At 41.6% G+C, this 16,911-nt stretch overlaps 1 protein-coding gene across 5 annotated transcripts in view; it reads left to right on the top strand.

Moving 5' to 3' along the window:
• LOC118365737 (signal-induced proliferation-associated 1-like protein 2) overlaps positions 1-16,911 on the top strand; it is a 110,687-nt gene that overhangs the window by 66,239 nt on the left and 27,537 nt on the right. For all 5 annotated transcript variants that reach the window (XM_052490183.1, XM_052490182.1, XM_052490180.1 and 2 more), the window contains exons 8-10: positions 1,543-2,122; positions 4,122-4,396; positions 5,999-6,214. In XM_052490183.1, coding sequence (XP_052346143.1) covers positions 1,543-2,122; positions 4,122-4,396; positions 5,999-6,214 — 1,071 coding nt within the window. The remainder of the gene's footprint in view (positions 1-1,542; positions 2,123-4,121; positions 4,397-5,998; positions 6,215-16,911) is intronic.

Raw genomic sequence — 16,911 nt, 5'->3', positions numbered from 1 at the left:
TTTTACTTTTAATAAATAAAAATGTGTGAACCTGTCATGGGGTATTGTGTGTAGATTGATAAGGGAAAAATAAGGATGTAACATAATACAATTTGGAAAACGTCAAGGGGTCTGAATACTTTCCGAATGCACTCAAACTGTATTCTAGTCATGGCTCAACCTATATATCAATAATGTCCATACTGCCTTTACACCATTTATATGTGTGTGTATGTGTAAGTACAGTGGGGCAAAAAAAGTATTTAGTCAGCCACCAATTGTGCAAGTTCTCCCACTTAAAAAGATGAGAGGCCTGTAATTTTCATCATAGGTACACTTCAACTATGACAGACAAAATGAGAAAAAAAGATCCAGAAAATCACATTGTAGGATTTTTTATGAATTTATTTGCAAATGATTGGCCAAAATACCAGCAACAGTGTGTGAAAACCTTGTGAAGACTTACAGAACACGTTTGACCTCTGTCATTGCCAACAAAGGGTATATAACAAAGTATTGAGATAAACTTTTGTTATTGACCAAATACCTATTTTCCACAATAATTTGCAAATAAATTCATAAAAAAATCCTACAATGTGATTTTCTGGATTTTTTCCCCTAATTTTGTCTGTCATAGTTGAAGTGTACCTATGAGGAAATTACAGGCCTCTCTAATCTTTTTAAGTGGGAGAACTTGCACAATTTTCCAGTCTCTTGACATTGCTCGTTATTTTTCTGGATTGTGTATTTTACGTTTTTTAATTGCTAGCTATTACTGATCTGTTGGAGCTAGATACACAAGCATTTTGCTGCATCTGCGGTAACATCTGCAAATCTGTGTTAGCGACCTATAAACTTTGATGTAATTTGGATATGCTGCTGTACAATTCAAATCCAGTACGATGATTTCCGGCCCTTACTGTGAGTGGACCTGAGTCTTGAATCACAATTCTGATCATACAGAAACACCAGTTGCTTATCACTGCCTACACCACTGTGAGGGTTGAAACAACCTAAATTTGTTTAAACTGAAACCACACCTCTATTTATTTATTTATTTATTTATTTATTTATTTTTTATTTCACCTTTTATTTAACCAGGTAGGCTAGTTGAGAACAAGTTCTCATTTGCAACTGCGACCTGGCCAAGATAAAGCATAGCAGTGTGAACAGACAACACAGAGTTACACATGGAGTAAACAATTAACAAGTCAATAATACAGTAGAAAAAAGGAGAGTCTATATACATTATACTATTTATAATAGAGGATTTTAAAATTAAGCTTGTGTAGTCAATTTATATTCACGCAATGGATCAGCACTTTAGCTATCTAATATGACGCACAGTTGAACATGAAACCACTTGTTTTGCTCTTATAATTGCCCTTTGGATTAGCAGAACAACAGTTTGTAACCTTTCCATTTCCGGGAAGTGGCTTTAATTCAAATTCCCCCCCAACAATTCTCTCTCAGATGTATTGTTTTGACCTGTTTGTGTTACTTATAAAATATTGTGATGGAAAACGACAGAGGGATTAAAATAGCTGTTTGTCTTTATTTTAGTGTGGCGGTCACCAGATCTAAAGACGTGCCCGCCTTTGGTCCTCCCATCCCCCAGGGGGTGCTCTTCCCAAAGTCGGCCATGTTCCGGGACTTCCTTCTGGCCAAGATGATGAACGGGGAGAATGCGGTGCATAAGTCTGACAAGTTCCGCGCCATGGCCATGCGCACGCGCCAAGAGTACCTGAAAGATTTGTCCGAAAACTTTGTAAGCGCCAACCCCGTGGACTCTTCAGCGGCCAAGTTTAGCTTCATCTCGTTGGGTGTCAAGAAGAAGGAGCGCAGCCGACCCCGGCGGAACGCCCACCTCCAGAGCTACGGGGCAGTCACTTGGGCCGTGGTGGCCCGGGACTTTGGCCAGTCGGCGGACATTGGCTGCCTGCTGGCTGTCTCCAATGAGTTTGTGGTGCTGATTGAAGAGGCGTCCAAGGAGGTGGTGTTCAACTGCTACTGCCGCGACGTCCTTGGTTGGAGCGCAACATCTGGGAGCGTCCGGCTCTTCTACGAGCGAGGCGAATGTGTGGTGTTCTCCACGCAGGAAGGATGCTTGGACGACGTCCGGGAGATCATGCAGAGGTTGGAGGTAAGAAGGTTGTGTTAGGCTAAAAGACAACATCATTCAGTGCTACACATCCTGTACACAGGTTAAGCCTATTACTGGACTAAGCAGTATTTTCAATTAAGATCTTCCATTGAGAATGATATTTAGTCCAGGCTTAAGTGTTAAAGTCCTTTAAACTAGTGGTCGCCAATCGGACCCACAAGGAACATATATAATTCAACTTCTCCAAGTATTTACTGAAGACTAGGTTTAGTTTATCACTTGAAAATTGGGTTCGGGTTTGTTTCTGATTGGCTGTACCCACACTGGCCCAGAGAGAAGATTGGCCACTTCTGCCTGAGACATACACTACCGTTCAAAAGTTTGGGGTCCTTGTTTTTGAAAGAAAAATACGTCCATTAAAATAACATCAAATTGATCAGAAATACAGGGTAGACATTGTTAATGTTGTAAATGACTATTAAAGCTGGGAACGACCGATTTTAAAAATATATATATATAAAAAATTAAAATATATATATATTTTTAAAAATGGACTATCTACATAGGTGTAAAGAGGCCCATTATCAGCAACCATCACTCCTGTGTTCCAATGGCACATTGTGTTAGCTAATCTAAGTTTATAATTTTAAAAGGCTTGGATTACCTAACACAACGTGCCATTGGAACGAACACAGGAGTGATCAGGTTGCTGATAATGGGCATCTGTAAGCCCATGTAGATATTCCATTAAAAATCAGCCATTTCCAGCTACAATAGTCATTTACAACATTAACAATGTCTACACTGTATTTCTGATCAATTTGATATTTTAATGGACAAAACAAATGTGCTTTTCTTTCAAAAACAAGGACATTTCTAAGTGACCCCAAACTTTTGAACTGTAGTTTAATATCATAAGACACTTGCATAAAACCTTGTACCTTAGTATTTGGCTGCGTTTAGACAGGCAGCCCAATTCTGATATTTTTTCACTAATTGGTATTTTGACCAATCAGATCTGTAAAAGATCTGATGTGAAAAGATCTTGTTAGGTTAAATGGTTTACTTTGGGTTAACTCTGCAGTGAGAAGATTACTCAAATCCTGGGAGCCGGCCCAAGTCACAGTAGTTTAGTCAGCAGATGTCCCCCATTATACCGCCACTTTACCTCAGCCTCACAACAATATGTTTGTTGTTAGAAGTTACTGTTCTTGAATCACTGTTTGTAATAAACGCCTGCCAGGGCATGTACTTTCCTCCTGCTTTTTTTTGGCCTGGAATTGATTTAATCATTTGGTTGATAATTGTGTTATTTTGGGGGAGACGAGAGGTCGTATGGGGTCGGGTGTCCCTGAGTGCTCTGTCCCAGGCCCTTTACATTTCAGTTATGGGATAATCCAAAGGTTATGGGATAATCCAAAGGTGTCTAAAGCATCTGCTAGGGTTGTCATGATACCATTAGCCTCAGACGCCCAGGCTTTAAGACTCCAAAAAGGGGTGAAGAACTGGGGAGTCTGGATGAAAAATAGTAACACGTTGCCACTCCAAACAGAGATGGCGTTTTGTTTTTCCTTTGGCATGGTGACGACCCTAATCTCTGCAGAGCTTCACATTGTGTTTTGGCTGGTTTATTCTGAAATGATTTCTTCTTTTTTTGTCAAATCCCGTAACTGTTTCCTGCGCTTCAAGAGGCCAGCTCAGGCCACTTTTGGACTATATTTAGTTTTTGTTGCCAAGTTTGATTGAATGGAGCCCTGTAGTCTTTTCAACCAACTTCATCTTGGAAAGGGATAATGATTTAAGTTCTCATTGGCTTCGGTGCGATTTTAAAGTTTTGTTTTTGTGTGGAGTAGATCAAACCACAAGGTTGCTAATTACTGCCCCCCCATGAGGTTAACTGGGGTAAAGGTTGATCTACAGTAGGCTTTATAAGGTAATGCTCATAACTTGTCAAAACAGTTGCCAACATGGATAATCCCTAATAAAGCCATTAGATCAGAGTAGGCTGAAATTGACTCTCTTGGTCATGTCGTCCTAGATTGTCACCCGGGGCTGCGAGACAGTGGAGATGACCCTTCGGCGAAACGGTCTGGGCCAGCTGGGATTCCACGTTAACTTCGAGGGCGTGGTGGCGGACGTGGAGCCTTTCGGCTTCGCCTGGCAGGTGGGTCTCCGTCCGGGCAGCCGGCTGATGGAGATCTGCAAGGTGGCTGTGGCCACACTATCCCACGAGCAGATGATCGACTTGCTGCGCACGTCCAACACAGTCAGTGTGGTCATCGTCCAGCCCCACGAAGACGGCACGCCCAGGAGGTAGGTTAAACACCACCACCTCATTTGCACTTAAACTAAGCGGGGTTTTATTCTTACACTGAACAAAAATATAAACGCAACATGCAACAATTTCAATGATTTTACTGAGGTACAGTTCATATAAGGAAATCAGTCAATTTAAATAAATTCATTAGGCCCTAATGTATGGATTTCACATGACTGGGCAGGGGCACAGCCATGGGAGTGCATAAGTCCACCCACTTGGGAGCCAGGCCCAGCCAATCAGAATTTGTTTTTCACAGCAAAAGGGCTTTATTACAGACATAAATACTCATTAGTTTCATCAGCTGTCCGGGTGGCTGGTTTCAGACAATCCCGCAGGTGAAGAAGTTGGATGTGGAGGTCCTGGGCTGACATGTTTACCCGTAGTCTGTGGTTGTGAGGCCGGTTGGACGTTCTCTAAAACGACATTGGAGAGGCGGCTTATGGTAGAGAAATGAGCATTCAATTCTCTGGCAACAGCTCTGTTGGACATTCCTTTAGTTAGCATGCTCCCTCAACTTGAGACATCTGTGGCATTGTGTTGTGACAAAACTGCACATTTTAGTGGCCTTTTGTTGTCCCTAGCACAAGGTGCATCTGTGTAATGGTCATGCTGTTTAATCAGCTTCTTGATATGCCACATCTATCAGGTGGATGGATTATCTTGGAAAATGAGAAATGCTCACCAACATGGATGTATGCAAATTTGTGCACAAACTTTGAGAGAAATAAGCTTTTTGTGCATATGGAACATTTATGGGGTATTTTATTTCAGCTCATGGGACCAACACTTTACATATTGCGTTGATATTTTTGTTCAGTATATAACCAACGCATTATTTTTCTCAAAAGGGCAGGGTTTGGGTCTTGGTGAGTATGTCCCTTTATTTTTAACTTTGCTTCTTGGATGTTTGTGTTTGTAGTATCTTAAGTTGCCACTGGCAAAATAAAAATGACAAATTGCTACTTTAAACACTGTTCGTATCATTACTTCATCGATTTCCCACGATTTCGACCACTATAACCTTTTGGGTTTTACATCAATAATTCTTATTCCTGTTAGTGGCTTGCACTCCCCTGTCTTCACTGTGGAATAATGGCTCTTGACAGTGTTATGGCTCACCTGCACAACTGCCAGAACATGTTAGCCGTCACATCAATCAAGTTATGACGGCACTGCTGTACTCTGTGTTCTGAAGGAATGCTGACAACAAACCAAAATGTAATGTTTACCATAGTCTCAAACATTTTATTGATCAGTATAATGTCCCCTTTTAACCAAATGTCTATATACAGTTGAAGTCGGAAGTAACATACACTTAGGTTGGAGTCATTAAAACTCATTTTTCAACCTCTCCACAAATTTCTGGCAGTGAAAAATCGCAAAATACCTAACACTTAAAATGCAGTCCATCTGCCAAACATCCACATAAATCTCCTATTGACTTAGTTACCTATGAGGATTGCGTCACAGTTCTTCTTTTTTTTAAAAAATTTTACATTAGATGCACATAATAACATGTAACAACACCTACACATGCTCTTACAGTATAATAAGACGCTCAATTGTTAATGTGTCTTTTTGATTTGTTCTATCAGGAGCTGCTCGGAAATGTACCGCATCCCCGTGGTAGAGTACAAGACTACCACGGCTGCCGGCTGGCACCGCGTCTCGGCAGCCCCGGGTGGTGGCCCATCCATGTCCCGGACTTCCCCCACACAGGGCCCCAGCCCCGGGCAGCATATGATCCATTACGCCCAGGGGGCCATCTCCCGCAGCACCTCCTTCGACAGGAAGCAACAGGACGGGACCAGGTACACCTCAGCACCCACTTCCATCTTCTTTGACTCATAGTTCCTTGTTCCAGCACCCTAGATCCGAGGTACTCACATTTGAGCCTGGATGGCCAAAGTCCTGATGTTTTTTAATTTATTTTCGAACAGAGTAAACTCATTGTCACTGTTTGGTTAGTGCTAGTGAGTGGAATCTCGATCTTAATCAGTCCCTGCTTAGAGCAAAGAATTTACATCAGCAGTACTTCTTGTCTTGAGGCCAGATTTAGTATCCCTGCCTTTGACACTCATAATCATGCTCAAAGTGTGTCACCAAAAGAGACTTCAGCTATATTACATCAAGCATGCTTCTTTGCTCGGCATGAAGAGTCACTCCAATTCTGAAAATATGTTCATGTACATATACAGATTTGCTGGCCAACCATGTCTGACTCATCCCAAGAACCTGTACAAATAATTGAATGGGACTCATTGCCGACTTGTCTTTGTCAGTGAAATTGTATAATTTTCTCGACGAACACAATGGCACCTCTATCCTTAGTATCACTGACACTGCACGATATTAGCATAGGCTGTGCATAATGAGGTCAAGGTTTTTGTAATTTGATTAGCATAAAATTAGCAAGTGGCAAATACATGACTGGGAAACTGAGACTGGGCTCTGACAGGAAGAAAAACAAGATGGCGGAAGGGGCATTAGGGAAACCAACAAAGTGTTCTAAAATTATTTACAATGGAAAACGGGAATGAGCTTTTATTTGACAAGTCTAGGTAAACCGCCCCTGTTCGTCTGTTTTCTACCGTTCATGCCTAATGAACTCGACCCAGTTCTAATTCCAACTCTAACATACTGTGGCTACTATACTTAAATCAGTGTTTCTCATAGACATTGTTTCAGATGGTATTTGCACACACAGTGGGTCCCAGGACTAGAGAAAACAACTGAATCAATGCTGAATGTAGATGAGAAGAGCTCTTTGGCACTGTGATATAATAATAACAGAAAAACAAACAGAATAAACTATACGGTTTTTCCTAGTGTTTTATTTTTGCTCTTATGTTGGGTCATGTTTTATGGAGTGATTTTAGTGGCAACAGAATTTTTATCAGAATTTAATCATGTTAAATTGGTGTTATGAAATGTTTCATTTTGTTGGCATTAATATCACTCCATAAACATCAACTTTCTTTACCCTGTATTTAGAGTGTATGTTTCTCACTCTGTCTGAGGGTTGAGGATCGACCTCCATGTTGTGCCCCTGTTATTTAACATGGCACACAGCATGGGGGGAGGGGGGGTGTTAGCTAGCAGGGTGTCATGGTGTGTGAATGTTTTATTGAGCTCTGGAGTGTCGAGGTGCTTGTTTGCAGCCCTGCACTGCCCCTCTGCTGTGGACTGTCCACGATTGTCTGTACACACACACGCACACACACACACACACACACACACACACACACACACACACACACACACACACACACACACACACACACACACACACACACACACACACACACACACACACACACACACACACACACACACACACAGCTACAGTAAGGCTACAGTAAGGCTACCTCAGCACTGGTCTTTCAGGGTAGTGTTGCATTACATATCAGGTTGAGCACGCGTGTGTGTTCATGCCATGCGTTTCTGTGGTGTTACATCTAATCAGTGTGTGCATGTCCATTTACAACTGTGTGACAACTGTGTGTGCGCATGCAAGCATACCGGTATATGTGGGAGTAGTGCAATTGTGTGGGATGAGTTTGACCTTTTGTAGAAAGAAAAGCACAGCCTGTTTGCTGGCGGAAAATTGAGATTAAGTGATTCCCTTCTAGTCAGTGGTTTCACAGGATTGATTGCGGCATGGATTGGCCTCTCAGGAGAGAACTCTATTTTCAGATTGGAGTGTCCTTGTATATGTCTGTTATGAAAGACTTTACAAGTCTACACTGAGTGTACAAAATATTGTGAAGACCTGCTCTTTCCATGACATAGACTGACCAGGTGAATCCAGATGAAAGCTTTGATCCCTTATTGACTCCAACACAATATTCGGAAGGTGTTCTTAATGTTTTGTACAGTCAGTGTATATTATAGACATGTTAAAGAAAATGGGTGGTTTGCTTCGCTACAAACTCTTCTGGTGGCAGTCTGGGAACCAAATGGTTGTTGTGAAATTTCTCTCATTAAACTTAATATGTCATGAGTTAAGATGTCAACCCCACTTGGCACCAAATAGTGAATTTATTTTATCTTTATTTTATCAGGGATTCAGACTAGAGGTCGATTTATTTAGGGCCGATTTCAAGTTTTCATAATCTGTAATTGCCAATTTTGGACGCCGATTATGTGCGATTACATTGCACTCCATGAGGAGACTGTGTGGCAGGCTGACTGACTACCTGTTATGCGAGTGCAGCAAGGAGCCACGGTAAGGTGCTAGCTAGCATTAAACGTATCTTATAAAAAACAATCACTCTTAACATAATCACTAGTTAACTACACATGGTTGATGACAGTACTAGTTTATCTAGCTTGTCCTGCGTTGCATATAATCGATGCAGTGCCTGTTAATTTATCATTGAATCACAGCCTTCTTCGCCAAATACGGGTGATTTAACAAGCGCATTCGCGAAAAAAAAGCACTGTTGTTGCATCAATGTGTACTTAACCATAAACATCAATGCCTTTCTTTAAAATCAATACACAAGTATATATTTTTAAACCTGCATATTTAGTTAATATTGCCTGCTAACATGAATTTCTTTTAACTTGGGAAATTGTGTCACTTCTCTTGCGTTCCGTGCAAGCAGAGTCAGGGTATATGCAGCAGTTTGGGCCCCCTGGCTCGTTGCAAACTGTGTGAAGACCATTTCTTCCTAACAAAGACTGTAATTAATTTGCCAGAATTGTACATAATTATGACATAACATTGAAGGTTGTGCAAAGTAACAACAATATTTAGACTGAGGGATGCCACCCGTTAGATAAAATACGGAACGGTTCTGTATTTCACTGAAAGAATAAACTTTTTTTTTCTCGAAATGGTATTTTCCGGAATTTGACCATATTAACCATATTGACCATATTAATGACCCATATTAATGACCCATATTAATGACCATTTCTTTAAGAAATGGCTTTCTTCTTGCCACTCTTCCATAAAGGCCAGATTTGTGCAATATAAGACTGATTGTTGTCCTATGGACAGAGTCTCCCCCCTCAGCTGTAGATCTCTGCAGTTCATCCAGAGTGATCATGGGCCTCTTGGCTGCATCTCTGATCATTCTTCTCCTTGTATGAGCTGAAAGTTTAGAGGGACGGCCAGGTCTTGGTAGATTTGCAGTGGTCTGATACTCCTTCCATTTCAATATTATCGCTTGCACAGTGCTAATTGGGATGTTTAAAGCTTGGGAAATCTTTTTGTATCCAAATCCAGCTTTAAACTTCTTCACAACAGTATCTCGGACCTGCCTGGTGTGTTCCTTGTTCTTCATGATGCTCTCTGCGCTTTTAACGGACCTCTGAGACTATCACAGTGCAGGTGCATTTATACGGAGACACTTGATTACACACAGGTGGATTGTATTTATCATCATTAGTCATTTAGGTCAACATTGGATCATTCAGAGATCCTCACTGAACTTCTGGAGAGAGTTTGCTGCACTGAAAGTAAAGGGGCTGAATAATTTTTGCACGCCCAATTTTTCAGTTTTTGATTTGTTAAAAAAGTTTGAAATATCCAATAAATGTCGTTCCACTTCATGATTGTGTCCCACTTATTGTTGATTCTTCACAAAAAAATACAGTTTTATATCTTTATGTTTGAAGCCTGAAATGTGGCAAAAGGTTCAAGGGGGCCGAATACTTTCGCAAGGCACTGTATGTTCTCATGTTCTGAGCAAGGAACTTAAACGTTAGCTTTTTTACATGGCACATATTGCACTTTTACTTCTCCAACACTTTGTTTTTGCATTATTTAAACAAAATTGAACATGTTTAATTTATTTATTTGACACTAAATTTATTTTATTGATGTATTATATTAAGTTTAAATAAGTGTTCATTCAGTATCATTGTCATTATTACAAACAACAACAATTTGATATGTATATATATATAAATCGGCCAATTTAATCGGTATCTGCTTTTTTTGGTCCTCCAATAATCGGTATCAGCTTTGAAAAATCATAATCGGTCGACCTCTAATTCATACTGAAACCAAGATCTCTTTTACAGATGACACCCTGAATTGCAGAAAATACTCACATCAAAATATAAATACAAAATGCAAGCAGAAAGGAAAACACGGTCATAGAAAACAAACACATTCATCAGTAATAAGGTACTCAATCAGCTTTCTGAATTACCTTAGAGGCACCAAAACATCACATTTAAGAACATGTTAAAGATTGTTCGACAAAATAAGGTGCCAGAAAACTAAAAGCTGAGTTACCAAAGGAATTATCAGAGTTCGCCATCCCTGAGACCGGGTGTCTAAAGTTTAGTGAATATGTTAGTCCCACTTAAAACATAGCAATGTATCAACCTACATGACATCAGAGGGCCAACAAACTTTCTGGTAGAGAATGCAGTGATGAGTACTAAAATTGGCGCCCATAATAAAGTGCAGTGTGCTATGATAAACTCAATCTAAGGCTTTAGTGGACATAAAGTCCTGACCAACTAGTCATTGTCCTTTTTCATTATGTGGGTTTTAGTTAGCGCTTTGAGCTACGCTTAAGGGGGAAAGCTTTTAGAACAAAGTTAGAATTTTCAATGTGACCGTAATGTCTTGAAAATAAAAACATATATCACATTTTAAATGACCACGTATTTCCAAGACACTAGCCTTCTCAGTCTACGTTTCAGACCAGACCAGTTAATATAATAACTAGAGGTCGACCGATTATGATTTTTCAACGCCGATACCGATTATTGGAGGACCAAAAAAGCCGATGCCAATTAATCTGCCAATTGTTTTTGTTTTATATATATATATATATATATATATATATATATATATATAGATTTTACATTTGTAATAATGACAACTACAACAATACTGAATTAACACTTATTTTAATTTAACATAATACATCAATAAAATCAATTCAGCCTCGAATAAATAATGAAACATGTTCAATTTGTTTTAAATAATGCAAAAACAATGTGTTGGAGAAGAAAGTAATATGTGTAAATATGCAATATGTGCCATGTAAAATATGTGCCATGTAAAAAAGCTAACGTTTAAGTTCCTTGCTCAGAACATGAGAACATATGAAAGTTGGTGGTTCCTTTTAACATGAGACTTCAATTTTCCAAGGTAAGATGTTTTAGGTTGTAGTTAATTAATATAGTATTCATAGGACTATTTCTCTCTGTACCATTTGTATTTCATATACAGTGGGGCAAAAGGGTATTTAGTCAGCCACCAATTGTGCAAGTTCTCCCACTTAAAAAGATGTTGCATCCAAAGAACAGCATACCTACTGTGAAGCATGGGGGTGGAAACATCATGCTTTGGGGCTGTTTTTCTGCAAAGGGACCAGGACGACTGATCCGTGTAAAGGAAATAATGAATGGAGCCATGTATCGTGAGATTTTGAGTGAAAACATAGTTCCATCAGCAAGGGCATTGAAGATGAAACGTGGCTGGGTCTTTCAGCATGACAATGATCCCAAACACACCACCCGGGCAACAAGGGAGTGGCTTCGTAAGAAGCATTTCAAGGTCCCGGAGTGGCCTAGCCAGTCTCCAGATCTCAACCCCATAGACAATCTTTGGAGGGAGTTGAAAGTCTGTGTTGCCCAGCAACAGCCCCAAAACATCACTGCGCTAGAGGAGATCTGCATGGAGGAATGGGCCAAAATACCAGCAACAGTGTGTGAAAACCTTGTGAAGACTTACAGAAAATGTTTAACCTCTGTCATTGCCAACAAAGGGTATATAACAAAGTATTGAGATAAACATTTGTTATTGACCAAATACTTATTTTCCACCATAATCTGCAAATAAATACATTTAAATCCTACAATGTGATTTTCTGGATATTTTTTTCTAATTTTGTCTGTCATAGAAGTGTACCTATGATGACAATTATACAGGCCTCTCTCATCGTTTTAAGTGGGAGAACTTGCACAATTGGTGGCTGACTAAATACTTTTTTGCCCCACTGTACCTTTGACTATTGGATGTTCTTATAGGCACTATAGTATTGCCAGTGTAACAGTATAGCTTCCATCCCCTCCTCGCCCCTACCTGGGCACGAATCAGGAACACATCGACAACAGCCACACTCGAAGCATCATTACCCATCACCCCACAAAAGCCGCAGCCCTTGCAACGTAAGTGGAATAACTACTCCAAATCTAAAAGCGAGTGACGTTTGAAACAGTATTAGCACACACCCAGCTAACTAGCTAGCCATTTCACATCGGTTACACCAGCCATTAGGCTGATAGGCTTCAAGTCATTAACTGTGCTTGCGAAGAGCTGCTGGCAAAATGCACGAAAGTGCTGTTTGAATGAATGATTACGGGCCTGCTGCTGCTCAGTCAGACTGCTCTATCAAATCAGACTTAATTATAACATAATAACACACAGAAATACGAGCCTTTGGTCATTAATATGTTCGAATCCGGAAACTATCATTTCGAAAAAACAAAACGTTTATTATTTCAGTGGAATACGGAACCGTTCGGTATTTTATCTAAGGGGTGGCATCCCTAAGTCTAAATATTCTTGTTACATTGCACAACCTTCAATGTTATGCCATAATTACGTACAATTCTGGCAATGAGCCAGGCAGCCCAAACTGTTGCATATACCCTGACTCTGCATGCAATGAACGCAAGAGAAATGACACAATTTCACCTGGTTAATATTGCCTGCTAAACTGGATTAGTAATTATAACTAGTGATTATGATTGATTGTTTTGTATAAGATAAGTTTAATGCTAGCTAGCAATTTACCTTGGCTTCTACTGCATACGCGTAACAGGCAGGCTAATCGTGGAGTGCAATGGTTAGAGCATTGGGCTAGTTAACTGTATGGTTGCAAAATTCGATCCCCTGAGCTGACAAGGTGAAAATCTGTCGTTCTGCCCCTGAACAAGGCAGTTAACCCACCGTTCTTCGGCCATCATTGAAAATACTGACTTGCCTAGTTAAATAAAGGTATAAAAAAATAAAATGTATTAAAATATCGGAAATCGGCGCCCAAAAATACCAATTTCCGATTATTATGACAACTTCAAATCAAATTTTATTTGTCACATACACATGGTTAGCAGATGTTAATGCGAGTGTAGCAAAATTCTTGTGCTTCTAATTCCGACAATGCAGTAATAACCAACAAGTAATCTAACTAACAATTCCAAAACTACTATCTTATACACAGTGTAAGGGGATAAAGAATATGTACATAAGGATATATGAATGAGTGATGGTACAGAGCGGCATAGGCAAGATACAGTAGATGGTATCGAGTACAGTATATACATATGAGATGAGTATGTAAACAAAGTGGCATAGTTAAAGTGGCTAGTGATACATGTATTACATAAGGATGCAGTCGATGATATAGAGTACAGTATATACGTATGCATATGAGATGAATAATGTAGGGTAAGTAACATTATATAAGGTAGCATTGTTTAAAGTGGCTAGTGATATATTTACATCATTTCCCATCAATTCCCATTATTAAAGTGGCTGGAGTTGAGTCAGTGTCAGTGTGGTGGCAGCAGCCACTCAATGATAGTGGTGGCTGTTTAACAGTCTGATGGCCTTGAGATAGAAGCTGTTTTTCAGTCTCTCGGTCCCAGCTTTGATGCACCTGTACTGACCTCGCCTTCTGGATGATAGCGGGGTGAACAGGCAGTGGCTCGAGTGGTTGATGTCCTTGATGATCTTTATGGCCTTCCTGTAACATCGGGTGGTGTAGGTGTCCTGGAGGGCAGGTAGTTTGCCCCGGTGATGAGTTGTGCAGACCTCACTACCCTCTGGAGAGCCTTACGGTTGAGGGCGGACCAGTTGCCGTACCAGGCGGTGATACAGCCCGCCAGGATGCTCTCGATTGTGCATCTGTAGAAGTTTGTGAGTGCTTTTGGTGACAAGCCGAATTTCTTCAGCCTCCTGAGGTTGAAGAAGCGCTGCTGCGCCTTCTTCACGATGCTGTCTGTGTGAGTGGACCAATTCAGTTTGTCTGTGATGTGTATGCCGAGGAACTTAAAACTTGCTACCCTCTCCACTACTGTTCCATCGATGTGGATAGGGGGTGTTCCCTCTGCTGTTTCCTGAAGTCCACAATCATCTCCTTAGTTTTGTTGACGTTGAGTGTGAGGTTATTTTCCTGACACCACACTCCGAGGGCCCTCACCTCCTCCCTGTAGGCCGTCTCGTCGTTGTTGTTAAGCAAGCCTACCACTGTTGTGTCGTCCGCAAACGTGATGATTGAGTTGGAGGCGTGCGTGGGTGAACAGGGAGTACAGGAGAGGGCTCAGAACGCACCCTTGTGGGGCCCCGTGTTGAGGACCAGCGGGGAGGAGATGTTGTTGCCTACCCTCACCACCTGGGGCGGCCCGTCAGGAAGTCCAGTACCCAGTTGCACAGGGTGGGGTCGAGACCCAGGGTCTCGAGCTTGGAGGGTACTATGGTGTTGAATGCCGAGCTGTAGTCGATGAACAGCATTCTCACATAGGTATTCCTCTTGTCCAGATGGGTTAGGGCAGTGTGCAGTGTGGTTGAGATTGCATCGTCTGTGGACCTATTTGGGCGGTAAGCAAATTGGAGTGGGTCTAGGGTGTCAGGTAGGGTGGAGGTGATATGGTCCTTGACTAGTCTCTCAAAGCACTTCATGATGACGGAAGTGAGTGCTACGGGGCGGTAGTCGTTTAGCTCAGTTACCTTAGCTTTCTTGGGAACAGGAACAATGGTGGCCCTCTTGAAGCATGTGGTAACAGCAGACTGGTATAGGGATTGATTGAATATGTCCGTAAGCACACCAGCCAGCTGGTCTGCGCATGCTCTGAGGGCGCGGCTGGGGATGCCGTCTGGGCCTGCAGCCTTGCGAGGGTTAACACGTTTAAATGTCTTACTCACCTCGGCTGCAGTGAAGGAGAGACCGCATGTTTTCGTTGCAGGCCGTGTCAGTGGCACTGTATTATATATGCCATTTAGCAGACGCTTTTATCCAAAGCGACTTACAGTCATGCGTGCATACATTCTACATATGGGTGGTCCCGGGATCGAACCCACTACCCTGGCGTTACAAGCGCCATGCTCTACCAACTGAGCTACAGAAGGACCATTGTCCTCAAAGCGGGCAAAAAGTTATTTAGTCTGCCTGGGAGCAAGACATCCTGGTCCGTGACTGGGCTGGGTTTCTTCTTGTAGTCCGTGATTGACTGTAGACCCTGCCACATGCCTCTTGTGTCTGAGCCGTTGAATTGAGATTCTACTTTGTCTCTGTACTGACGCTTAGCTTGTTTGATAGCCTTGCGGAGGGAATAGCTGCACTGTTTGTATTCGGTCATGTTACCAGACACCTTGCCCTGATTAAAAGCAGTGGTTCGCGCTTTCAGTTTCACGCGAATGCTGCCATCTATCCACGGTTTCTGGTTAGGGAATGTTTTAATCGTTGCTATGGGAACGACATCTTCAATGCACGTTCTTATGAACTCGCACACCGAATCAGCGTATTCGTCAATATTGTTATCTGACGCAATACGAAATGTCCCAGTCCACGTGATGGAAGCAGTCTTGGAGTGTGGAGTCAGCTTGGTCGGACCAGCGTTGGACAGACCTCAGCGTGGGAGCCTCTTGTTTAAGTTTCTGTCTGTAGGCAGGGATCAACAAAATGGAGTCGTGGTCAGCTTTTCCGAAAGGGGGCGGGGCAGGGCCTTATATGCGTCGCGGAAGTTAGAGTAACAATGATCCAAGGTTTTACCACCCCTGGTTACGCAATCAATATGCTGATAAAATTTAGGGAGTCTTGTTTTCAGATTAGCTTTGTTAAAATCCCCAGCTACAATGAATGCAGCCTCCGGATAAATGGTTTCCAGTTTGCAAAGAGTTAAATAAAGTTCGTTCAGAGCCATCGATGTGTCTGCTTGGCGGGGGATATATACGGCTGTGATTATAACTTGAAATCGGCCCTAATTAATCGGCCATTCCGATTAATCGGTCAACCTCTAATAGTAACATACTGGTTCTTATAAGCGCTGTGGAGTGTACCGGGAGTCACCACACCGTTACCAGCAGGAAATAGAAAAACTGATTTCTGGGTTATGATTTATGTTACATTACATTTCCCGCACACTTTTACCATACCATATTTGTCATATGTAACACTTTGCCTGGGTTCTACAAAAAAACGTGATAGACTCTGAGGTAGTACAATGGATCCATTAAGGTGACATGTTTTCTTAAGGGAAACATACATGGAGACACTGCATATGTTTATTGTGTGGGGATCGTTTGAATTCAAACACTTTGTGGCTTCGACTCCTAATCGGAGTTTTGCCAGCTAATTAAGAGGGAGCGGGACTCAATTTACAGCTGCCAACGCCTTGTAAAGCAGGCCTGCTCCAATGCTGCTGAAGATGCAAGCATTGAAGATCCCTTTCACACCTCCTCATCCTTTACTCCCTCCCTGGCCTATATAACCTCCATTATGCGAGCTTCTCCATTGCACATTTACGATCC

The sequence above is a fragment of the Oncorhynchus keta genome, chromosome 32 (genome assembly GCF_023373465.1).
Source record: "Oncorhynchus keta strain PuntledgeMale-10-30-2019 chromosome 32, Oket_V2, whole genome shotgun sequence".
Classification (NCBI taxonomy): Eukaryota; Metazoa; Chordata; class Actinopteri; order Salmoniformes; family Salmonidae; genus Oncorhynchus; species Oncorhynchus keta.
The sequence above is the reverse complement of the archived record's forward strand: the minus strand, read 5'-3'. Positions and strand labels throughout refer to the sequence as shown.